The 25,421-nt window shown below is 40.5% G+C and overlaps 1 protein-coding gene across 5 annotated transcripts; it reads left to right on the plus strand.

The window, feature by feature from the left end:
* The first annotated feature begins 10,227 nt into the window (after positions 1-10,227).
* On the plus strand, positions 10,228-25,217 carry Stard4 (StAR related lipid transfer domain containing 4). Of its 5 annotated transcripts, none has more exons than XM_075969037.1 (7): positions 10,236-10,318; positions 12,993-13,064; positions 14,448-14,562; positions 15,404-15,453; positions 18,151-18,277; positions 19,294-19,408; positions 20,804-25,217. In XM_075969037.1, the coding sequence occupies exons 3-7, from the start codon at positions 14,458-14,460 to the stop codon at positions 21,031-21,033; spliced, it is 627 nt and encodes a 208-aa protein (XP_075825152.1). In that variant the 5' UTR covers positions 10,236-10,318; positions 12,993-13,064; positions 14,448-14,457; the 3' UTR covers positions 21,034-25,217. The 5 variants fall into 5 exon arrangements, with proteins under 5 accessions (XP_075825150.1, XP_075825152.1, XP_075825154.1 ...); XM_075969039.1 differs by having other exon boundaries at positions 10,268-10,414; XM_075969035.1 differs by lacking the exon at positions 12,993-13,064 and having other exon boundaries at positions 10,228-10,318.
* The last annotated feature ends 204 nt before the right edge of the window (positions 25,218-25,421 follow it).

Consider the following 25,421-nt stretch of genomic DNA (forward strand, 5'->3'; position numbering starts at 1 on the left):
AACAAATACAATACATGAGATAGTCAATTTATATTAAAAAAAAAGACATTTTTTTTTTGACTCCTGGTTTTAGAAGTTTCAGTCCACAGTCAGTTGACTGCATTGCTTTGGCCTCTGTTGGCACATCATGGTGGGACTGTGTGGTGGAGCAAACTGCTCACCTTATAGTTGAAACACAAAAGATAGAAAGGGGGAAGTGGCCAGGATCCCATTATCTCTTCAAAGGAATGCCTCCAAAGACCTAAGCACTACCCACTAGGCACTCCCTCTTGAAGCTTCTACCCTCCCCCAGGGGTGCCTCAATGGGGTCCAAGTTTGTAACACAGGAGCCACTGAGTTATGAACCAGAGAAGCGGTTGGGATCTGAAACCTGTGGTAGATTTGTGGGATGAATAAAAGCATGAATTCTAACTTGTAACTGTCTTATAAGTACATCTGGTCAGGACAATCTAATCCTGGCTGTGTCTGAGAGACTGGCAGATGTTTCTTACTCTAGTCTATGACATGTTCTGCCAAGAGTCAAGGTTTCTTTTTCTATGAAAAATAGGTGAGGGAGAGAATCGTCAAATGCAAGTAGTCATTGTGGCTGTCAAAAGGATTGTTTCTGGCACAGAGGTCCTTACTAACTCACAGATCTGTGGAATCATAATACAAACACCCTTTGAAAGAAAGAGAGTGTGACTTTAGAACTGCAAGATCAAACACGCGAAAGAAGAACAGCATCCCAAACACTTGGAGCTTTGGAATACTCTGGTCAACAGTGCTTTCTAAGCTGGGATCTTTACAAATGTAATCTCTGGTTATCGAAGTCCATTCTCTGAAGAAATCAACCCTGTAAGATTATGATCATGGCCAGTTGGATTTATTGATGCAGTTTGGTGATCATGTTTCTGTCCCCTAGGCTTCTCAATTCCCACAATCTAAGGATATATTAAGGGCCCCAGATGTGTATCAAACACGGTTTTATCACTTCAAGATTTTAAATCCTTAATCCAGACTAAGAAGTACATTTTAAATAAAGCTTAGGAAAACGTTGTATATGTATAGGGTCAGATAGTAACGCTCTCTTTGATTCTTGCAGGCTATAGAGCACGTATTGAAGCTGCTCAAGCATAGTGTTTCAGCAAAGAACTGTCTGAGACAGCACAGAGGTGAACAGGTGTGCCAACATCCCAGTAAAATCTTATGCTCAACAAAGGTTTGAGCCTTATTTTTCTTCTGAGTAACAGTTTGCTGACTCTGGTTTTAGATAAGTGCATACAGTAACAATTAAAAACAATCATAGACACCTTGCTGCCCTTCTAAGATGTGAACCTTCAGTTGGTCCCTTTCTTTTCTTTGCTTATAAAGTGTCCTCCTTTCCCTATGCTTTTGAGTCCATCCTTGCTTCTGTGGGGCTCGCTTTTAATATCAGTCTTATTCTGACCATTCCCAAACACAACACAAAATGAAATTTCTTTAACTTCAAACCGATCTTCATAATAATGGCAAGTTACTACCTTCTCCTCTCAGTTGGGTAAGAAGTGACCTTTGTGTTTTTATTTCAGCAGCAATATTTGGCAGGTTTCACCAACAGGGTTCTGAAGCCCTGTAGGTTCCTTGAGCACCGTTGAGCAAACATGGTCTCCTACACTCAGTGGGAAATTTCAGTTAACCTTCGTCTAGATTTTTCTATCGCTGATCTGACAGATCATCAGCTGTTACACTGAGAGAGACTAGTACAGTCAGTAAAGGTATAAGAGGTCACACAACCTATGCCAACCATTAGCCTATTATTCTTCAACATCCTACTAGCAAGAGGGGTCTATGATACGACCTACTTTGAACATGCCAAACACTCCTTAAATGCCATCTCCATTGGAGAGAATATAATGCATGGCTGCAATCTGATTTATATAACTTATAATGGCTATAATGCCATTTATCTGTATCAAAACATTGGAATAGGTTCGCTTATATTTTGAATTTTTCTATTGGTTTCTTTTGTTTTCACTATGGCTTCCTAATATCAATATTTCTGTACAGTATAGGATGGTTATTGTCTCGGCCATCAATTTTCTCAAAACATATATACAATCTGAAACAACAGTTACACACCACAAAATAATAACAAAAATAGAACAGAAGACTAAGTCATAGACACCTCAGTACTGAGCCGCAGGTTCTTAGCAGCTGTCTCTTCCTCTGGCCTTCAAACTTCCCACACAAACCTTACTTCCTCTTCTCTTCTGGTGGTTGTCAAACAAAAGTCAGACTCACCTTTAATTCCTCACGTGGTGTCATCCTGTGGAACATGGGGAGCGGCTGACTTCATGGAAATCACATGTCTGAACTCCCACCTCACTGATGGTGATTTAGTAGGCTTTTTAAGGCCACCTTTCCAGAGTTTGAGACACATGGGAAACTTGGAGAACCTGCCCTGTACCCCAGCCTCTCTCTCTCCCCCCCCCCCCGCCCCATTCCTTCTCTCTCTTTCTCTTTAAATAAAGTATCTTATTATGTAGCCCCAGCTGGCCTGGCCTCAAAGTCATAGAAAACCACCTGTCTCTGCTCTTCCCACCACCGCCCACCTCTACCATTTTCACAGTGTTCATCTGTGCCACAAACCACGGCAGCTCATCTTCTGTAACATCTGTGTTACTCTCGGTACCGTACATGAGCTGGGTAAGGGCCTGGAGATTGAAAAAATCAAACAAGAGACCTGGGTCATTTGAAAGAACATCAGCTGAATGCAGAATGACGTTTATTCAAACTTAGGAAAAACCTTAAATACCTAGCTGCTGCACAATGGAATTCCCCCTCAGGCAGGTGGGAAATCACCATGCCCAAGGTGGAATAAACAGTTGTCCTATGGCTAACCACCAGGGGAGGCAGAGGGAGCACAGGAACAAACAGGATGTTTTAGCTGGCTGGCCAGAGACTGTCCTCAAGATGAACCCCAGACTCATGGGCCCTACACGATCTTCAACCACTGCCTCCATGACTTACAAACACCCGGCGAAGATGTGCTCTTTTTCATATAGAACAAGGTTTGCTAATGTTCAGTTACGCTAGCTAACCTGTCCAATGTCTCGGCCCGAGAAAATGAAGTCTGGCACAGTACACATCATGTATCAAGGACTCAGAATATTTCGGATATCAATGTTTTCCCACCATTTTCTTCAGTGCCAATCTCTGACATTTTTATTTATAAGAGCAAGTAATTAATGTCACATGGTATTATTTACTTAACCATAGAGAAGGCTGTTTCTGGGGATGAGTAAAAACTTTCATTTCTATAGAAGTCAGGGATTCACCATAAGGAATTCAAATACCAGAAAAGGGCTTAATGAAAGTATCTAGGAAGGGGCTGGAGATGACTCAGTGGTTAAGAGTGCTCAATGACAGTGCAGAAGACCTGGCTTTGGTTCCCAGCCCACGCATCAGGTAGCTCATAGCTGCCTGTAACTCCAGTTCCAGTGGATCCAGGGCCCTCTAGCCTCCATGGGCACCTGCACATGCAGGGTGTACAAAATCTCATGCAGCACACACACATGGATCTTAATGAAAAATAAAAATTGTTGAAAAGGGGGAGCTTGGTAGATTCCATGAAAGCCAAACGCATATAAAAGGACAGCTTGTCTCTGTGAAAACTGAACCCAGCATGACGTTGGTTATTTGAAGCACTTGTAAAAATGCAATAGGCAGCCTCTTCTGTGTTCGACTATACCTAATAGCTGTTCTAAGCACCCCTGGAAGAATGAGGGGACTACGTGTCTGTTCAAACCCAGGTGGCACATTTCAGGCCCTTCTTCCAGGATTAGCTACTGCTAGGAAATGTATTCCTAGCACTTGACCTTCTCCTGGCCTCAGACCGAGCTGGGTAACTCCAAGAAAGAATGTGTTATAGGAAAGGGGGGCTCTGATCATGGGAAATCTTCTATCCTATGTGCTAGGAAATGAGCTCCAATTGTTTTGAAACAACACGAAAACGCACTAAATTCCATACACAGAGATTCAGGGTGGACTGTGGCTCTGGAATTGAATGGCTCTGAAAGCTTAGACAGTGGTATCAGGCCACAGTCTCTTTCTATTGACCCGGCTCTCTTCTGTGTTGAAGCTCAGACAAGTGACAGTGCCCGAGCTTACTTTACAGCATAGGTCACAGCTCTATCATTTTACTTTCTTAACACTGCCCCAAATCCCCTTGGGAATGAAGCATATCAAACACATTCGGGTCATCTGACCACTGTTCATGTATCCCTCGGACAGAGTAACCGTGGTTAACCAGCCATGCCCTGCTTGGAGTTCAAAGAGAAGTTAGGCCACCGTAGCCCAAGAACTACAGTTGGAAAAGGATTCATCCCTGAAGTTAAAATATGATAAGATGGGAGAATAAAGGGAACTGGATCCTGGGCGGGTCCATATAACTATTGTTCTCATCACTACCTGTGTGTCTTTGCCACACCAGCAGCGCCCTAGTGTGGCTGGCAACCGAGTACTAACAAAGCTACTCAGAGCAGAGCCAGGAGGAATTGTGGGGCTAATTAGAATAAGAAAAAAGAGTAAGCACTCAGAAAAACCATGGGAGCACAGAAGAGGATAAATAGTACATTATCCACCTTTGTGCCTCTCCACACCATAAAGCTGATTTTGAAACAACATCTAAAGTCAAACCCCATTACCATCATAATGTCTGTATCAAGTTTTCCTGATTTTTGCCTCAATATTTCAACTCATTCTCCCAGAAAACTATTAATATCTGATTGTTGTTGTTGTTGTTGTTCGTCAAAGGGAAACACATTATTGTCCTACTAGTTCCTGCAAGACGACAGGCAGAGAAGCAGAAAGCTAGGGTTCCCTATGCTGCTTTCGTTACTACGGACTGAGTTGCGGCACAGCCAGAAGTAGGCCACCAGTCCACGCACTGTTCATCCTCACGCCGGGCGTCCTGCTTTCCAGGATCAAAGCAAAAGAAACATTCCAAAACCACCTTTCTTTTGCTTAGTGCTGTATTTCTTTTCCGAGTCCCAGTAACTTAAGATGGAGATAAAGCTGTCACCAAGGTCATCTTGACCTCAAGCCTGACATTTTTTATATTAGGTCATCAACAGGCACTCTTCCTTTTTTCCAAGCTTTTTTTTTAATTCTTCTTTTCTCTTCCTACTAATACCAAAGTATTTGCAGATGGTCCTTAAGCTTGAAATTAATCAAATAAAGCAGGTTCCTTCTCTTAACTCCAGATAGAATTATGGACCCGAGTTCTTGGAATTCTCAGAAGTCCAGATTTCCCAGACTCTGAGAATTCTGCTTTCACTGCCTCACTCGGTGCTGCATGCACCTGCACCCATATTTATTTTGTATATGTTTATTAAATCTTGGATTAGAAAATCCTTTTTAAAAATAATTTTAGTAAAATAAAAAAAAAAGGAAACTTTTAGAAGCCTCCCCAGAGCACCAGGTAAATAGGTGGTGACAGACAATTCTCAAGACTTTTCTATCCATGTGATTGCTTTTGTCCTGAACTATTTTTGCAATAGAAAACAGCCTTGGAAGTCAGAGAGGAAGGAAAATATAAATTCAATAGAGAAGCAAGAGGAGCCATTTTTGGCTTATGGGCTTGGTGGTAAAGAGCTTTCCTACAGAGAAAAGGAAGTTTGCAGACAGTGAAGACATTAGGGGAAGACTCCCTAGGTTCCTGAAGGTTCTACCATTCTTGATACTTTCAAGGTTTAGTTGGATCTCTGTGCTTTGGGTCTGAGTCTTGCAAATCTATTTTTTTTATGCTTCCTCAGTTACTTTGAATTCCTGTTTCAAAAATGTCAAATCCACTTAGCACCAATAATTTAGTTCTGTTTGACTGCATGTTTACATATTTTTAATGAAACATACATGATGAGAAAATTTTCTCGTCAATCTTGGGGCGACTTTATGAACTCCTTTCAGTGAGTTTCCTATGGCAGGTAAATAACAGTGAGCCATCTTACTGGGGCACGAGCAGACACTGGCAGACCTAGGCCCAGGTTAGTGCAGGGTATTTTCCTTTATGTTAGCTCAGGAAAGATTAAAGAAGAAGCTTGGCGGGGCGGGGGGTGTGGGTGTGGAAACACAGACATCAACTCACCAGAGCAGAAAGGTAAAATGCGGACTCCTAGCTCTTTCAGAGAAACTTGAGGTTTAGTTGAGATGAAGGTTTTTCAAGCTCTCTCTTATAAATTGCTTTCCAGGTTTACTAGGAAAATACCACCTAAGTAAATTTCACCCTGGTTCTAAATGTTAGACTTAGCAATTCTTAGACCTACATAGAAACTTCTTCAAGGTTCCCTGAACTTGACTCTTAGGTGTTTCTCTTTGCTACTTGGTGGGCAGAATCTTTACATCTGCAGCCTCCCTGGCACTCTTGATCATCTCTGGGTGTCTTCCTTTGGTCTTTAAGGAGAAACTGTCAAAAGAATCCAGCTTATATTTATTAGCTATGCCAAATTTAACCTCAATGGTGTCTCTTAGTCTATGTCCTCAGTCTGTGGCTTACCTGGCTTACTAAAAATGAATTCACAAGTCTAGTCTCAAAGAAAACTGTTGAAAAATAATCTTTTTAAATACATTATTTTGTATCACTTGGATTCCCAAACAAGACATTTAAAAGTCTTAGTAAAACTTCCCCCATGGCATAGTGACATATCACATATGGTCTTCTGAATTAGGTATATTGAAAACTAGTTGAAAACTAGGTCAGACATTGAGAAACATTTAGCAGGAGGCTTTTCTCTCCAAAGAAGTCAAAACATGACAGTAAACAACTGTATATCATAACCAAGAAGGTTTGCAGGTGTGTTAATCATTGAAGCTCTGCAAAATAGTTGAAAGGAAGAAATGAGTTTATATTACCGTGTTTGATAATAGGAGAATCTGCTTAGATTCAGTGAAAATACAGTTCCAGTCCTCGGTGACCTAGTTATGAAATACAGCTTACACTGGGCACAGACCCAGAAGAAGGCAGAGTTTTTATTTGTTTTATTGTTATTATGTTTGCTTATGTATTGTATTATATGTATTATGTAATTATGTAAATAATAATTATGTGTTATGTATTCTCTTATCTGTTTGTTTCAGTTTTCTCTCTGTATTATTGATTCATCATTGCCTTTTCAACTTAATGTAATATCCCATGTATCTAATTTTTTTGTATATTTTTAAATTATTATTATTACTATTATTATTATTACTATTCCTCAATATAAAATGCTTGCTTTTTAAACTAAAGAGTTTAGGGAACAATTTTTGTTTTAGTCTATTCTTTTTTTTAATTAAAATATACTTTCTTTGCTTCTTCCCTCCCTCCTATTCTTTTCATGTCTGACTTCCTTTTCCATCCCAAATTCATGGCCTCCTCTTCTTTAAACATTGTTGTACCATATACATATATATTAATCAACATATAAAATAAAACTTGTTGAGTCAAATTTGTTCAGTGTTGTCTGCGTGTATGCTTTTAGGATTGAGCCCTTGGCATTGGATAACCAATTAGAGGGCTTGTCCCTGAGAAAGATTCCTTCTCCTCTCTCAGCAGTTAACTGAGTCAAGGAGCCCCCCTCCGTGAGATTTCCCCATCTTCACTGGGATGCCATCTGTTGTTGGAGTGTTCAGGTCTTGTTTAAGCTGCCATGTTGTTGAGACTTCATGGGTGTAGCTTCCCTGTCATAGCTAGAAGGCACATTTTCATAGCAGACTTCCTGGTTCTACTGCTTTTACGATGTTCCCTGAGCCTTGGTGCTAGAGCTGTATTGTAGATGTCATGTGCTCTCTCTTCTAGGCTGGTCCCTAAGCCTTGGTGCTAGAGCTGAATTGTAGATGCCATCAGTTCAGCCTGGGAATCCCAGTCAGTTGTTCACTGCATTTTGACTTCTGTAGCTTTCTGTAGTGATGTGCTGAAAAGCAAAAAAGGAAGGAAGGAAGGAAGGAAGGAAGGAAGGAAGGGAAGGAAGAAAGAAGAGAAGGAAGGAAGGAAAGAAGGAAGGGGAGGGAGAGAGGGAAGGAAGAAAGAAGAGAAGGAAGGAAGGAAAGAAAGAAGGAAGGAGGAGGGACAGAAGGAAGAAAGAAGAGAAGGAAGGAAGGAGGGAAGGAAAGAAGGGGAAAGAAGGGAAGGAAGGAAGGGGGAGAGGGGGAAGGAAGAAAGAAGAGAAGGAAGGAAAGAAGGAAGGAAGGAAGGAAGGAAGGAAGGAGGGAAAGAAGGAAGGAGGGAAGGAAAGAAGGGGAAAGGAGGGAAGGAAGGGGAGGGAGGGGGAGGGAAGGAAGAAAGAAGAGAAGGAAGGAAGGGAGACAGACGGACGGAAGGATGTAAGCTTGCTTCTTTGATGAGACCTACACTTACCTGTAGGTATAGTGCTTAAGTACTTAAAATACAGTGAGGAATCACGCTGGTTCGGGAGACCAAAGGAGGCAGGTCCTCTAAGATCTGCGGTCTCAATAGCTCCATGTGGTTGACTAGGTTCACAGCACCGGGCATGATGTCCTTTCTGGTAAGCAGACCTGAGTCTAATTACATTACCGTTGACTATTGCCCAAATGAGGTGCCACTGTTGCAAAAGGTCTATCTTGGCTGGTCTTTGTTGTAGGTCATAGGCATCATAGCTGAGCAGGACCATAGAGTTTAGGGAACAATCTTTGAAAAAAATTTCAGGGATCTGAGGATATTTATATGTTATTTTATTCTATTTCTAGGTTTATTGCTTACAGTTGAGAAACTGTTGGCATACTGTTTGAGAAAACTGTTCTGCCTTTCCTTTGATATGTTCATATGTTAAACTGCATGATTGGCTTGCCAGGGAAATATATTTTATACCTTTAGGATAACTTTCCACGCAGTCATCCAAACTTCTTATACGTGTCTCTTTTATATTTTAACATTAGATGATAACCTTATTTTCTCATTTTTCAAACTATTTGAAAGGCATTTCTGTCTGTTGCCCTGTATGCTGCACTCTCTCTGTATGTGTAAGGACGGTGGTAATAGCACATGTCTATTATCAGATATTATTCCGGATTAAATAGGTTAGCAGGGGTTGGGTTCCCAGCATCTATACAGCAGCTCACAATGGTTGGTCTCTAACTCCAGTCCCAGGGGATCTGATAGCCTCTTCCAGTCACCTGACCTCGGTGGGCACTATGTGAACCACACACCACACATGTAGTGCATAAACATACATGCAGGAAAATCAATCATACACATGAACCCCCACAACAAAAACCTGTAAACTTTAAAAATAATTAAAAAAAAACTCTCTTAGGGGACTGGAGGATGGAGTCTGTAAGGCATGAGACTAACAAGTGGCGTTAAGCGATTCTTTAGCCATGGTAATTTAAATTTTTACACGGTTTTGTTGATTCTTACTGCAGGTGTGTCAAAAATTATGACTGCAGCCCATCCCGCTGGGCTCTCTTAGTAAATGCTGCGGTATCTTAGTAAATGCGGTCTCTAAACGACTTGATCTTCAGGGTCCAGACTTGCAAGAATCCCATCAGATGAATCACTTCACAGCTACTAGCGTGACTGTCCTCTTGTCAGGGTGTGAAAACCAGAACATTGAGGTTGGTAAACTCAGCTGCCAAACACCTCTCCTCTCCTTTCAAGGATGCTCTTTGAACTCCCTTATCTGAAGACAAGAAAACCGTTTGGCTTAAAGGTCAATTTGCACTGTGGTTGCACTGTTTAGTGTTCCTCGCCAGCACCAGGCTAGCCAGTCATCAGGGAGAGGGGTCTTCCTTGCAGGGCATCGGGGGGGGGGGGGGGGGGGGGACTTTGCTCAGCAGACTTTGCAGCCTGCCTTAGCGGGACCCCACTGGGGATCTTCACAACGGAGACTCTGGGCCCTTCTCCCTCACCATCATTTCCCATTTGTAATTTCTCCCAGCAGCCTCGCACAATCGTTTCACAACCAACTAGCCGTGGCCCCCTGGCTCTGCTCCAAGCCCACAGGCAAACCCGCACAGCCAGGGAACTCTGGCTCGGGCCAGCCCAGACGCACGCGGAATCGGTCCATCCTCGGCGGCCAATCGGCGCCCCTCACGCCGAGGCGCCAGCCAATCCCAGCGAGCACACGTTGCTCCGCTAACACTTCCCTAAGGTCCCAAGGGTCCGCGCCGGGCGGGGCTGAGGGCGTAGCCCGCCGCGACCTGAGCGGCCTTCTGCCTTCTGATTGGCTGTGATCGGAAGGCACCGCGCGCCCATTGGCTGCACCCAGCCGCGCCTGGGCGGGCTGGAAACCAGCTTGCTGAAGCGCGGGGTTGCAGGAACGGCGAGCCGCTTTTTCCAGGACTTGGAGCTGCCTGGCATCCTCCGGTAAACGGCCTGGAGGGAAGGAGAGAGGGCGGCGGAGCCGGACCGAGCGTTTCCTGGCCCCGCAGAGGGGAGAGGGGTGGCCGACTCTGGTTGCGGGTGAGAGCCCAGCGGGACGAGAGCCGCCGCCTCTTAAGGGCCGCCAGCCGAGTAGGCCTCAGTTTCCCCGTCTGTTAAATGCTGTTGGCAGGGCACCTAGGGCTGTAGGGGAAGGTCCTGAGGGCGTGCTACGCTGAGACTCTGCCGTGGCCCTCGGAAGAGGTGCAAGGGCCATTTCCTCTCCTCGAGCTTCGGTGGGGACAGGGCTCGCAAGAGACACTTGGTCAGTGCAAGTCCATGTTGTAACTCATGGAAGTTACTGCTGCGGCTTTCCTTCATAGCCGCTCAGGGAAGGTTATTTGAGGTTTGGGGGTTCGGGAGCTAGGAAAACAGTTATACACAGCGTGGCGGTCAGGTTTTAATGTGAAGTTTGTGGGAGGCTGCGGATCAGCTTTTGTCGTTTGTGTCTCAAGAGTGATCTGTAACCTCAGATCAAAGAGCCTGGCTTGGAGCTCTTGTTTCCTCACTTACCTTTGCAATCTTGAACAAATAATTTCTCTTTTCCCTTGCGGCATTCCCTTTATGTAAAGGAGTGATAGTGACAGCAAGGGCTCACAGCGTTGTCATGAAAATCCAAGGGAACAGCACAGTGTAACGTATCAAAAAGACTAAGCTCAGAATAGGACGTTATGACTTCCAAAACTATTCTACAAAAGAATTAAGAGCATTCAGGAGTTGGGCACTAAATTAGATTCAAAGCTAAGGCTGTGGCATCATTAGAATGTAAATATTGCAGGTTGTAAAGAGTGTTGGGGTGAGCGTGTGAAAGGCGATCTTGTAGGTACACCCTGCAGAAGTATGCTTGCATGCCTCATGCCCCTGTACTGACAAGGGCCAGTCTCAGAAATGGAAAGCGACTGCACTTGACTCGAGTTAGGAAAGTTGAATTAGTGGCTCAAGGTAGGCTGGAGATAGAGCATCTGTTAGCATTTTTAGTGTTAGAATGTATGGTGGGATACGGCTTTAGTTTGCGATCTTGTCGAAGAAAGTTTGTGGCTTGTTCAAGTGACCTGATGCACATAAAAACTGTATTAATTGAATAATGGACGATTAAAAGTTATGATACCAGAGAATCTTTGTGTTTTAAACTACAAAAGAACAAGTAGCTATGGGGTTGTTTAAGGTATTTTTTTTTCAAAATTTTGTGCACTGGATATATGTGTGTTTGCAGGTGCATACATGACAGGGCTCATGTTGTACATGTAGATGGCAGAGAACAGCTTGGGGGAGTCATTTTGGGATCAGACTAAGGCACATTTAACCACCCAGCTGTTCTGCGGGTCCTAAAATGCCTTGTGTTAACCTATTACCATTTCATCTTGGCATATAGTTGAGAATAACCGGAATTTTGTTACACAAGTCAAGAGAGCCTTCAGAAGCCCCAATAGTTTCTGTTCAGAAATATGGACACAGAAAACATAAAGGTTAATTTCAAAAAAGATATAAAGTGGACGATAATTAATACTTGGTCTGAGGACTGACAGGGTTTTATGACCTCTCCTATGGAGTGGTTGAAGTCTGTTTAGTTGGGTGGTACCTCTTATTTTGATATTGGTTATGGTTGCAGAAATTTCTGATGTAAAGGTCAAGAGAATGAAAATTTAAGTAAAAAGAAATTCAGAGTGGCATTTGAAAGTATTTCCAGGCTGCTGATTGCAGGAAGGCAAACTGTGCTTTGTTTTCAGTTAATCGAAGCACTTGACTTTATCAGGGGAAAGCCAGAACCTTCTCAACCCCAGTCTGAGCTCCCCTCATTCTAGAGTAAGTTTAGCCAGGTGCTCAGACACACACAGCGAACTAGACAGTGACCGCCATCCATTCTGCATTTCCATGCAGGAACACTTCAGGTATCCAAAGAGAACCTTTGTGTTATATTTATGTCAGTCTCTGGTTCTTCCTTCAGCATCCGTAGAGAGACTGTTAATCAGTCTCTAGAGTTGTAGCTTTGTTAGTGCTGCAGAGATTTATTACAGATAGAATAAGTCAAGTTTTTAAGAGCAAAAGCTGGGTTTTGCCTGTCAATACAGAGCTGGGTCCTGGCAAGTAGTGGTAGACTTTCTTGAGAAGCTGTTCATTCCTTATGGGAACAACGGAGACCCTCCTTGTTCAGAAGTTCAAAGATGACTGGTGTAAATAGCAATACATATTTTATTCATTGGGTTTCTGCATCATGCTAGTCAGAGCACAACCCTGAACAGCTATATTTTATATTCCTAAAGATTCTGTAGCTAAATGGTAGAATATAAATGAATAATTAGAGCATGGCTCGTAAGAAAACACTGCTGGGCAAGCTAGCCCAGTTTATGAGGCAGTTCATCAGAAAAGAATAGAAATTATGCAGCGAAGCCCAGCTGCACACAAGCAATACCAGACAGCTTGAGATTGCGTTGGTGACGAGATGGGAATGATTGCCAAGATAGATGTCTTTAAGTGCCAGGCTCTCATCTTTATAGGTAGTTTGTACTGCTTACATTTCTGGGCTGGCTTTGTATAAAGCTAATGTTTGGTCATGATAATAGCAGCTTTCCATTTCGTTTGATTTCTATCAAATAATTTTGAAAAAAAAAATTCTTGTCAGCTCCCCACAGGAAGCCAGCAGGAGGCCTCTGGGGTTACAGACCGTGGTCGAGTCCCAAGGATCCAGTACTGGGTGCGTTTCTTTTATAAGCTCTCCAGGAATTTGCACTTGTTTGCACCGCACCCTTGAATAAGGTGGCAGTACTGGTTGTGAAGTTGGCGTGTTCTTGAGTGGCAGTGTAGATCCTTGACTGGTAAACTTTCGGAATGAGCTCATCCACTTTAGGGCTAGGTGTGGTCTATACGTACAAAGTTTGTATCACTTTTATGGCTCTCAAGTTTTAGGTTATTAAATTTTTCATGTATACTTTCTCATCTTTTTGCTTTAGTATTGGAGGTTTCTAAACTCTACATTGTGCTGTTTAAATATTGGCTACAGCTTTGATTTATTTCTGTAACCTTTAGTTTTTAGATAAATAGTTCTGAGCCCTGGTTGGAATACTAATGAAGTCTTTCCTGGTTTTGTTTTTCGCGATTTGATGGTTGATATTGGGCAACTTTCCTCTGTTAACCTTTTACAGGGATGGAAAGAGTAGGGATGATGTAGGAATTACGCAAAGAATTGATATCTTGGCAGCAAAAGATGATAAAGGGATAGCAGATTTTGTATGTGGGGAAAAGTGTCAACAGTGACATTAAGAGCCGCAGTGTTCTAGGTGAGAGTTAGTGCTACGACAATGACCTTCGCTCTGAGACTGAGGTGAGGTACTTAAACAGTAGAATTGTGTGGCAATAGCAAATCAGCTTCAGATCCTGCCAAGCACTGTGAGGAATGAAAGGAAGCAAGCAGAGTAACTTGCAGAAGTCTGTGTTGAGGACTGGAGTTTTGACGGCTTTTGGCATTGCGCGTTGTTAGTCATGCTAAGATTTGGAATCCAGCAGTCCAGGCAGAGAAATCCCAAGTCCAGAGATCAAAAGGTCCTGATGAGCATAAACCCCTTGGAAATAGAACCCTAGGCAATGGGGAATGGCAGTGTGGATAGGAGTCTTTATTAATCATTAAAGGTGATTCCCAGCCTTTTGGCTTGAGACTCTAAGCTCAATGTCATTTTAATCGTAAATTGCTAAGATAATGCTGGGCACCTAGACATTTTCCTTCGGGCTTTGGATGTGGACTTGGGCTCACTGGACAGCTGAGAATTAGAGGGATGCTTGAGCACTAATAGCGCCTAGATAAGGAGAGCCACCTCCTCCCTCTCCTTCCATCTGCCTCTTCTTAGTATTTTATATGAGGGATTCTAATAGCAAAGAGTCTGCTGTCCCTGGCTATGGAGCATTCCTCTTAAGCTTCCAGGGAAAATTTCTACCCGGGTCCTATTCTCAGAATTTCTGATTAGTTCCTTGGGAGTGGGGTGCAGTTGCAGCTGTCTTTTAGAGCTCCCTCAGGAGAATTCATTTGAATAAAGATTTGACTCTCTCCAGTATTTGCTGATGCTAATCTTGGTTTCTGTAACAGGAAGATCAAGATGGAAGGCCTAACTGATGTTGCCTCTTTTTCAACTAAACTTCAAAACACTCTGATCCAGTATCATAACATTGAAGAAGATAAGTGGCGAGTTGCCAAGAAAATGGTAAATATATGTAATTACTGTTTGAATATTTAGCATATGGCCAATGAATTGTCTGATAACTTTTAAAAGATCAGGAGAATACAGATGAAAAATGATGTGCTGAATGATTCTGTAGATGAGATGATGGGTCGTCTTACCAAGGAAGGAACTCATTAGCTCTTTTCTTGTTGGACTTTATAATCGGTTCATAGAGCAGGGAATGGTTTTCCAAGCCAACAAAGAAAGAGTTTAAGCAAGGTTGGTCATTGAAAGTCTGTACGGAAGTCAGATGTGTCAAGCATTTGTGAGTGGGCAGTTAGTGTTCCTCTTTACCATGCAAGTGTTGTGTGGCGGAGTGTTAGAGCCAAACCTAGAAGCAGTGCCTTCTCTTGTTCTCTAGTTAGTTTCGTATTTAGAGTCAGTTGGGAAATGTTGGGTGGGAATGTAAGAACTACGTCAAGGTAACATAGTCAGAATAAATGTAAATTATTTAATTTAGGATGTACAGTTTGAGAATGAAATATTTAATGTTCCTAATGTCATAGGCTGAATGTATCAGTAATAGTAAATAGCTAAGATTAGAATGAAGCAAATAATAGCCACTAATATAGTTCTGCTATTGAATTTTAAAGTCTTTAAATCGCTAAGCTACTAAAAATCTTTAAGGTGCATAATATAAGTACAGTGATACAGAAGAAATTCAAACACAGATTTCTTTGTGGCATAAGTAACTACTTGTTGTGAGAAATTACTTAAGTTGTTTTTTAATGCAAAGTTAAATGCTCTAAACTTACAGAAATAATTTTGTGCAAAAGGTTCCACCTATGTGATTACCACCACATAATGTTTTTATTTTTTCTAGAAAGATGTAACAGTTTGGAGAAAACCCTCAGAAGAATTTAATGGGTATCTGTAAGTAAATTTTCAGTTTTATAACTCATACATTATCTTACATGATCACAGTAGAATTTAGTTTTTATTTTTATAGTTTTAAATTTTATTAGAAGCAAATTGGCCATATAAATTCAAAGCCTTCAAAATGGCCAAATATTTTGTGGACTGTGTTAGCCATAAATGATAGCGGTAGGCAAATAAAAATCTGAATTTCTTAGCATCGCATCCATGACCCTTCTAATCGTCTGCATTGCTAACTGTTAATAGAACTTTTTAAATGACTCTTTTGAGACAGGGTGGTCATGTGACAATTTCTGCTTCAGTTTTCTCAGTCCTTGAGTTCCTATGCCCAGCTAGCATTCGGTTAAAAAATTCCCCTGATGACCCCATCAGTAAAATGGTAGTAATTTAGGTGTTTGATGTTTCATCAAGGCATTATTATGAATATTAAAAACTAGGCATCTTGATAGTAAACTATGAAAATATCTGTACTTGGTACAATGTTGGTTGCCTTTAAAAAATGTGTTTAAAAGATTATTTAATGATATAAAAATTGTTTATACTATAATGTAAAATAGATGAATACTCAGCACAACCATAGGTTTATTTAAAATGTTTTTATTAAAATGCTTTGCCTAAGACAAAATTTATCTCTAAATAGTAGTATTATGAATAACTTTTGTTTTTCTTTTTAGTGTTATAATTGAACATGAATTATGCCTGTAGTCAAAAAAGTCTACTGATTTTCTTTAAAAAAATCAGAATGCACAGTTGCCACATGGAGTTGAAATAAAATGTTCAAATCCTTAGGGCTCAACCTTTTTTAAAAATGAAGCTGCTGGGCCACTGAGTATGTGCAGAATGTCTGAAGTGCTATGCCAAAGATACTGTTTCCAGAAAGATGAGTTGTACAATGTTTTTGATATGACAGGGAGATTGGAGTTGGATCAAGCATTGTGAGCAATTTGGGAATTAACCTTTTAGGTCAGTTGTTCCCAGCTGGGATTGAAAGGCATAGAAAGAGCTAAGGGAGTGCTGTTGAGACTCTAGGAAGAATAAGAAATGAAGGGCCAATTCATATTCTAGGCAAAGTAACTGTCTCTGCTACTTAAATATGGATGAGACATTTACTTAGGGAAGAGGTTGTGTCTCCACAGCTGGAGCATCAAGCTTGTGGTGGGAAATCATGCTTCTGAAGGAGCCTCAGTTCTGTAACAAAGGACCTCTGCCACCTCCCATGCTTCCTCTCTGGGTCCTCACAAGGTTTTGAATTTACTGGAGTAACATTGAGAAAGATGGGAATGACTAAATGAGAATTTAAGAAAGGGGCTTTACCAGGTTTGCAAGTAGCTTCTTGGAGTCCTCTAGGTTGTAGACAAACTTGTGACAGTCTGCAGCTCTCTAGGGAAATCCTGTGCCATTCTCAGATCCATAATCAAAGACATTTTAAGTTTACTGTATGGCAGAGGGGTGAATTAAATGGTATCTTGTTAGTGTGTATTTTATTGCAGTGACACTGAGGGTATTTATTGATGTTTATGGTTGTCTTATGTGTTTTGCCCATCTTTTGTTGGATTATCATTTTCATTAATTTTAAAGGAATTGTACACATATAACTTCTCTAAGTTTGTATCCATTTATATGTATTATACATATCTTTTCCAAATCTGTGACTAAAAAGTTCTTGAAAGCCAGTGTAGTCATGTATGGGTGTTATGGGTATAGTTTCTGACTTTACAAGGAGACAGAGTCTCACAGCAGATGCCCAGTGCCTCCTTGGCTCTTACAGTCTTTCCTCCCCTGCTGTAATGATCCTTGAGCCTTAGGTATAAAATTTGTTTTGTAGATGTATCCCGAAACTTGAGCTGAACAAGTACAACAACATGCCAGAGTGAATGGGGAAAGCCCAGGAGGCCTCAAACCTGTACAAAGAACTACAGGCAACCAAAGAATGCGGAGAGGGGGAGAAATAGTCTTCTCCTGGGAACAGCATGTCAGTTGTTAGCCAGCACCAAATAGTCAGCCCTGCAGCATACATGCAAGTAACATGCAGACTGAGCAGGTTATATTTAGGAATAAATATATGCATGTAACAATTAATGAATTTGAAAGAGCAATGAGGTATATGGGAGAATGTGGAGGGGGGAAGGGAAAAGGAAAAAGTCAGGGTAAAAAATACATACACTAATTAATGTTGAGAATAACTAAGAAGAGGACAGTATTACATGGGAGTTTTGAAATGTCCTGTAGACTAGAGCTATATTATAATGTGAAGGGCCATCACTGTTTATGATGACATAGTATAACCTTCAGTTTTCTGTTTCTAATTTGAGGACAAAGGACAAATTTTAAGAAAGTAATTGCTAGGACTTTTATTTATTTATTATTTATTTTTTTAAAAGATTATTTATTATGTATACCAGTATTCTGTCTGTCTATATGCCTGCAGGCCAGAAGAGGGCACCAGATCTCATTACAGATGGCTGTGAGTCACCATCTGGTTGCTGGGAATTGAACTCAGGACCTCTGGAAGAGCAGTCAGGGCTCTTAACCTCTGAGCCATCTCTCCAGCCCTAGAACTTTTATTTATTAAACTAGCTGTTAGGATATTTTTTCTTTATAAAAACTCCATTAAGTTTTCCTTCTATTTTCAGTCTTAGCTCTGTACTGAAAGTTTTCATTTGGATAGCCTTTGTTTCTTTCCTTGTTCTCCAGCTACAAAGCCCAAGGTGTTATGGATGACATCGTCAATAATGTGATAGATCACATACGCCCAGGGCCCTGGCGCTTGGATTGGGACCGGTTAATGACTTCACTGGATATTTTGGAGCACTTTGAAGAGGTATCTGTTTAGAAAAAGTACTACAATTTCCTGGGGGGGGAGAGGTGAGAGAGAGAGCTATCACGCATGTGAGTGACAGAGAGCGATCACACGTGAGTGTCCACATTTGCACATGCTCGCGTTACTGCGATAATTTCTTCACGAGTAGTAATCATAGCAAAGATAACGTAGGAGAATCCTGTGCTGCCTTTGAAGAGCGCAGGTTTTTCCATTTGATTTTAATTTATTTGTTCATTCTTTTTTTTTCTTTTTGAGACAGGGTCTCACTGTATGACCCTCACTGGCCTAAAACTTGCTATGTAGACCAGGCTAACCTCAAACTCAGGGATCCACCTACCCCTATCTCCCTGGTGCCGAGATTAAAGTTGAGTTTCCTAATTTTGGTGAGTGTTAGTACTGAGTTGTTCCCAGAGTACCTCTCCCTTTCTTGCTTATGAAAGTCTTCAGCGTCTTTCATTGTAAAATTTTGGTTAGGGTCTAAAATCTCCAAGTCAGAAGAAAACACCACCCCTGTATATAAAATATAAAATTTCCAATTATATTAAATTAAAATCAAAGACCATAGCTAATAAAAACATTGCCTTAAATACTAGACAACTGTTTAGTCAAAGGGGCTTGTTACCTGCTTTTATTTACTTCTTACCATACTTGATTTTTTAAGTCAAAACAACATATTTGTGGATTGTTTTTTATCTTCGAAGTTCAGAAACAGTTTGTACCCGTACATTCTGTGTATGTACTGGGCTCATAGACTTGACTGCATTAATTGGATTAGCCATCTCTAATTGAGTAGAGATTTAGATACTGAAATGTCTCTGTATTTTTATGAATCATCATCATGTTCTTACAATTGCATTGACATTTAGAAAAGAAATTATCCTTTTTGGAACCACTGTAGGAATTGCTATTCTTATACTAAAACATTTTGAGTGAATGTCAGTTCTTACTAGAGACTGATCTTGGTATGTGACTCTCGTGTCTGATGGTGACCCCAGTCTGACCTTCTGTCTTCCTAGAATTGCTGTGTGATGCGTTACACCACTGCTGGCCAACTTCTGAATATTATTTCCCCAAGAGAGTTTGTTGATTTCTCCTACACTGTGGGCTATGAAGAAGGACTTTTATCCTGTGGTAATTACCTAAAACTCTTGTTCCTTCTTTAAGTCTACTTCAGATATTTAAGTTTTTATCCTGAGCCTTTCCATATAAAGTATATTTTTAATCTTCATTTATTGCAGGTTTTTTATTAAATGCTAAATTCTAGGCATTAAATGACAGATTAAATATCATAAATCTATGCCAACCTATATTAGTTAAGAATATATGTTGTTTCATATTATCATGGGGGATTTTTTTTCATTTTTGTATTAATTAAATTTGTTCCTTGACAGTTTCACATGTGTACATAATGCACTCTGACTGCTCTTCCTCTCTCCCTATTATTACCTTGTCTACCCCAGACTTTTCCCTATATGTCTTGTTCTCACATTCTAGCTCCTCATTTTGTGTGGAGCCTGGTAGACTCAGCAGGGGCAGACAGCTGTCAATGGCTCCTCCTTTCCCAGAGTCTGTCAGTGTTAACAGTAAGGAGTAGGGTCCTTCCTATGAGCTTCTCTTCCCTCAGTTGTTGACAGGCTGGTCTTATGTGGAGCCCGTGAAGATGGCTCCAGTTGTGCTTTCAAGACTGCAGTAGTTGTATTGAGCTTAGAGGATGGCGTTTTGCAGCCCTTCACTCTTGGTTTTGCCTCTAACTTGCCCCCCCCCACTGGAATGTCCCTGGGTCTTTCAGGTTAAATGTCATGTTTAAGGATGAGCCCTCAACTGTGTCTGATCACTTGTTATTCCCAGCTATGTAATATCCTCTACTTAGAAAGGGATCCAATAACTGATACTTCATTCCAGGTTTCTAAAAGCAGATTCTTGGTATAAATATATGAACATACACATGTATATAGTAGAATATATATATATATGTGTATATATATATATATATATATATATATATAATTTCCTTCTTTGAATTATGTTGTATTTTTTAATTAACTACTACACTGAAAGCCTCCTGTTTTTAAAAATATGTAGGTAAATTGATACTTTATTATGTGTAGTATAAACTCGAGTTGTAAGTTGTCATCTGCTTGTTTATTTAACTAGTGAGTACTTAAGTTGGGGATGGCTGTGCCTGTGGGGAATAGTAATGGAACCATACAGTTTTGTTTTTGTTACTTTGAGGCCCGGCTGCTGCAGCTAAGATTTGTAGTTCCCAAGGAGTTTCTAAGATGATATTATGTCATCTATTCTGAAGGGATTAGGATTTCCCCATTACCTGTCAACCCTGCACCAGAATTCTCTTTGGTAGTTATTGTTCTCATTTTGCTGTGGTCACTCCTGGGGATTAGTTTTCATTTGTATGGATGAGAAGAAAAGCATTTAAAATAGGAATCTGATAATATTTTTAATGAGATTTTTAGACAAATACTGGTTATTACTATTAATGATGTATGTCATTTTAAAATTGTCTTGTAGGGGTTAGTCTTGACTGGAGTGAAATGAGACCAGAATTTGTTCGTGGCTATAACCATCCCTGCGGCTGGTTTTGTGTTCCGCTTAAAGACAATCCAAGCCAGAGTCTTTTGACAGGCTATATTCAGACAGATCTGCGTGGCATGATCCCTCAGTCTGCAGTAGACACAGCAATGGCAAGCACGCTAACCAACTTCTATGGTGATTTGCGAAAAGCCTTACGGAAGGCTTAATATGTTCAATTCACAGTGCTGAGGTTTGCTGAGCCTGCTCTTCCCCTCAGCTGCATGACCTGTAAATGCCATCAACCCTGTCTGCTGCGCAGCCCATAGAAGTGTTGGAGGTGTTTGGGGTTCCATAGTATAATCTCATTTTATATTAAAAGTGAGTAGCTATGTAAATAGTGCATTTACACTTTTTTAAGCTTTTCTTTGCACTTGTTTGGTTGTGGAAGTGTGTCTAGGAATGGGAAGGATGAAATACCAAGATTAAGACTCAGTGTTGTCATTCACAGAAGTAAAACAGCACCTCAGGAGGAAATTTTTGGCTGCTTAAAAATTGTGAAGTGTGCAAGCACAATGCTATTCATGTTATTTTGGCGCTTTTTGAACATTTTGTAAAATTTTAATGGTTCTTAATTTAACTGTTCTACTTTAGTCTTGGTATGTTATGTGAGTTTGCCAATAGTTTGGACAAAAGGAAAAAGTCTTCCATGTCTGTAAAGACAAAGTTCATTGTTCATTGACTTGTACTATTTTATGTATTAGAAAGCACAAACAACAAGGGAATAGCTGTTCTTGTAACCATAGGCACAATTCAATACAGTTTAAATTTGATATTCTTGTACAAAGCTTGTAAAATATACCTGTGTCTTTATGTGTATTTATTCTAGGAGTGACTGAAAACAGCCAGGTCTACACTGGTGGCATCACACTGAACCGTAGTTGATATAGGAAACAGCTAGTGGTGCCCCTCGTACCAGCAGAAGGTCGTTGCTAAAAAGTGAAATTCAGTGACTGTTCTACACATATTTCAGTTTTTAAAATATCTCTGAATTTGCAGCTTTGGTCTGGAGCTGTAGCAGATGTATCCTTAGATTCAGCCGGATGCTTAGATGTCCTGAACTATAAATGGGCCTATCTTCAGAGAACATTCTTTTGTGACTGTGACATTCCAAGTCATTCTTTGACTTTTGAGTGTCTACTTAGTTTACTTCTAAAGTGGGAATTTGTGGTAACTCCGTGTCTATGTACATGTATTTGTGTTTATGTGAGCACTCCCCGTGAAATGTCAGGTCCTTTGATGTTACCGTCTCCACTCTCCACAGCTGTGGTCATGTGCTGCCTTCCCTTTCCTTTGTGTCGGTTGGTGGGTTGGTGGTGGTTTGCTTTGCATCTTTTGGCTAGTGTGGAGTAAAGTGGACTCTGGAAGTAACTGCAGGCAGGCAAGCCACAGAAAGGCCCACCAGAGTATATGATGGTTCATGCCTGAAGGAATGGTTCAGGGGCATGGCTGGTCTGCTCCACAGTAGTCTTTGTCTGAGTGTGAAGTCAGTTTTCCCATTCATTTTGACAGTCAGAAGGGAAATTGGTTTTATTGTTGTAACTGGTGATGAAGATACACATGGAGCAAAAAGGGGCAGCATCAGCATTTCTGGTGGATAATCTCAGAGCTTTTAGGTTGAAATAATGGTTTCAAGACCTGCCCGAAGCAGTTACACAGGATCCTGTGTTATGAGTTTATTAACCACTAAGATCCTTGTCTAAATTGGTTGTAACTTTCAACTGTTAGATTTCTTTGTTACTTTTCTGCAATAGGGGAAAAATTGCAGTTTAGAGTGTCCACTGAAGACTGTTCATTGCTAACTGTGGCTTCTGTAACTTCATCTGTTTCTGTTAATGTAGAGCACAAGGTCCCATATATACCATTCTTTTGCCCCTGATGAAATAACAACAGCTTGGGAAGACTTTGTAACAAGTCTGTAAACATGACTGTCAGAGCGATCATTGCCTGAGCTGGGGCTCTAAGGATACCAACGCTTGTCCAATGTCCCGCAGCTAGTGTTCCTTTTGTTCTCATCATCTTAGACCTCCTGTGAGTGATCAGGTAATTGACTTCAGGTAATAACCCTGATAGAAATGTTTTCATTGCCATTTTGAGTTCCACAGTGGGTTCAGAAGTTATATCTGAATCCCCTGAACTTTCTGTGTATAAGGTAGAGTTTCCATAGTATGCAGCTTACCTGTGGTAAATGTATGATTGCGTACATTTGAAAAGTTGTGCAGCTATCAGCACAGTCCAGCTTTAGAGTATTTCTGTTGGCCAAAAGCTCCCTTTGTCTGTATCGACTGTGTGTTCTCATCTAGCCAGAGTGTAGAGTATCCCACTTGCCAGCATAGGGAAGGAGATGAGAAAGATGACATTAGAGCTTGTTTGGTTTTGTTACTAAGAGTAGAGGGGTGTGTATGTGTGTTTGTGTTTAAACTCAGGAACGTTTATATGTTTTAAGTGTGTTATCTCAAGTATTATAAAAATGCTGTAAAGTGGGGAAGATACTAGCATATAGTTAGGCCTGCTGCTTCTATAGCTGTGTTATCACAGGAAAATAATGCAAGCCATATATGTAATTTAAATATCCTAGCAGAGGCTGGAGAGGTGTCAATAGTTAAAGAGCACCCGCTGTTCTTGCAGAAGTCCCGATTCTGTTCCCAGCACCAACATGGAGGCTTATAGCTGTCCATAACTCCAGTTCTGGAGGATCCGGTGCCATCTGGCCTCTGGAGGCACTAGGCATGCACAGAGTGCATATGTGTGTGTGTGTGTGTACACATATACATGTATATATAAAAACACTCATATACAGAAAAAATACACAGCTGAAATTCATTTTAGCAGTGTTTTCTTTAATTCACTATATCTAAAATATTTCAATATGCAACCAATGTTTTTAAAAAGTTATTGAGATACCTTATGGTCTCTATTAATTCTTTAAAGTAGGATGTGTGTTTTACTGCTGCAGACTAGCCATACTTCAAGCATTCATTAGCCACATGAGGCCTGTACCTATTGTAATGAACAGTTCTACAGTGTGTGTATCATTTGTCTTGCTATAAGGTGAAGTGGACAATTCATAATTGCTTTCTTAAACAGAAACCCTTTATAGCCCAGCCCTTTTAGTGCTTGCTGAATAAGATATGATTTCTTTAGAAATATAAATAAATAAATTACTGATTCTCAGTAAATTAAAAATTATTGCCTCAAAATTATTTTTGTTAAAAGTAACATTTGATAGGACAGTGAAGGAGATGAAGGAATATAGCCTACCATAGCACTGTGTCGTTTCCTGTAGCTCACAGCTTGCTAAGGAAAGACTTGCCATAACATCAGCTTCAGTAGACACTGCTGTTTTAAAACAATAGTTTCATCTAAGTGACATCTTGGTAGGGAATTCTGGTTTTTGTTGAAATTCTTGATTATTCTTCAATGATTAAAACAATACTCAGCAAAAATAACAGCTGGAGTGTTCTCAGTTCTTTGCTGAGAACCACTGGAGTATTCGCATGTAAACATCAGGATCTCATGCCTGCACACAGGGTGTATTTGAAGTTGGGGTTTCCAGGTGTAAAACTTTAGTCCTAGCTAACAGGGCATTCTCCCTTCATCTTCCTTTCTTTTCTACTTGAAGATTGCTTGACTGTTACTTAGTGAATTACACTAACATCTTGAGGTATGAAATGTCCCCGAGGTTATAGAGAAGAGGAAACACTGCCATCTTTGCCCCTCATTGTCTCTTGGGCTGTTAGAGCTGAGAATTCCCTTTGTTGTGGATGGCAACTTTCTTGCCTTTCCGAGAGCATAGTAGCATCTTTAGGATCAGATGCTAATTCCCTTTAGTTAAATGGATGTTGTAGTTTCTGAACCCAGTAGAAAAGGTAGCAGAGCCAGAGGCGCTGATGGAAATCTGGATTTGATGAGGGCTCCTTTAAAACTTCTGTGGGCACTTGTCTAGCCCCTTTCCCCTTCCTTCATTTCTTCTGCTGTGAGCTAAGTCCTGGTGCATGCCAGGATTAAGCTACACTTGTGGCCCTTAAGTGGTCTCACTGGACTTGTAGAAGTATGGGATGGTGAGATTTGAGCATAGAAAAAACATGAGCTTCATTCTAGAGCGTGTGACTGGACTTACAATTATTTCATTATTGTGTTTCCAGGGATTTTATACATACTGTTATGTATTAAAATTCATCTCTTACAGTCCAACAAATGATGTATTGAGACCATTTTTAGGAAGCTTATTATTTTGTGAAGCTATATATATATATATATATGGCATTAGAATAAAGAACTATGTTATAAATAAAATGTATTTATTTTTAAATTATAGTGGAGTATATCTGAATAAAGATTTCTAGACACTCTTGTTTCTGGTCATTGATCTTGTTTGTGTAAGTTACTTTCACCTTAAGCACTGATATATAAATGCTTATATATCTGAATTTAGAGAATGTTATTTAAACACTGGAACTGTTTAAAAACAAAAATACAAGCCTGGAAAGTAAAGTTAACAGATCGGCCGATGTCTCATAATATTAGCAACAAACAATACTGTTAAATCTTTATTTGC

This window comes from Microtus pennsylvanicus, chromosome 4 (assembly GCF_037038515.1).
Source record: "Microtus pennsylvanicus isolate mMicPen1 chromosome 4, mMicPen1.hap1, whole genome shotgun sequence".
In the NCBI taxonomy this organism is placed as follows: Eukaryota; Metazoa; Chordata; class Mammalia; order Rodentia; family Cricetidae; genus Microtus; species Microtus pennsylvanicus.

Bases quoted from the DNA above. Each gene is read 5' to 3' on its own strand.
- Stard4 (XM_075969035.1), top strand. From the start codon at position 14,458: ATGGAAGGCCTAACTGATGTTGCCTCTTTTTCAACTAAACTTCAAAAC. The intron at 14,563-15,403 runs GTAAATATATGT...TATTTTTTCTAG, and splicing joins GGCGAGTTGCCAAGAAAATG to AAAGATGTAACAGTTTGGAG. The intron at 15,454-18,150 runs GTAAGTAAATTT...CTTGTTCTCCAG, and splicing joins GAAGAATTTAATGGGTATCT to CTACAAAGCCCAAGGTGTTA.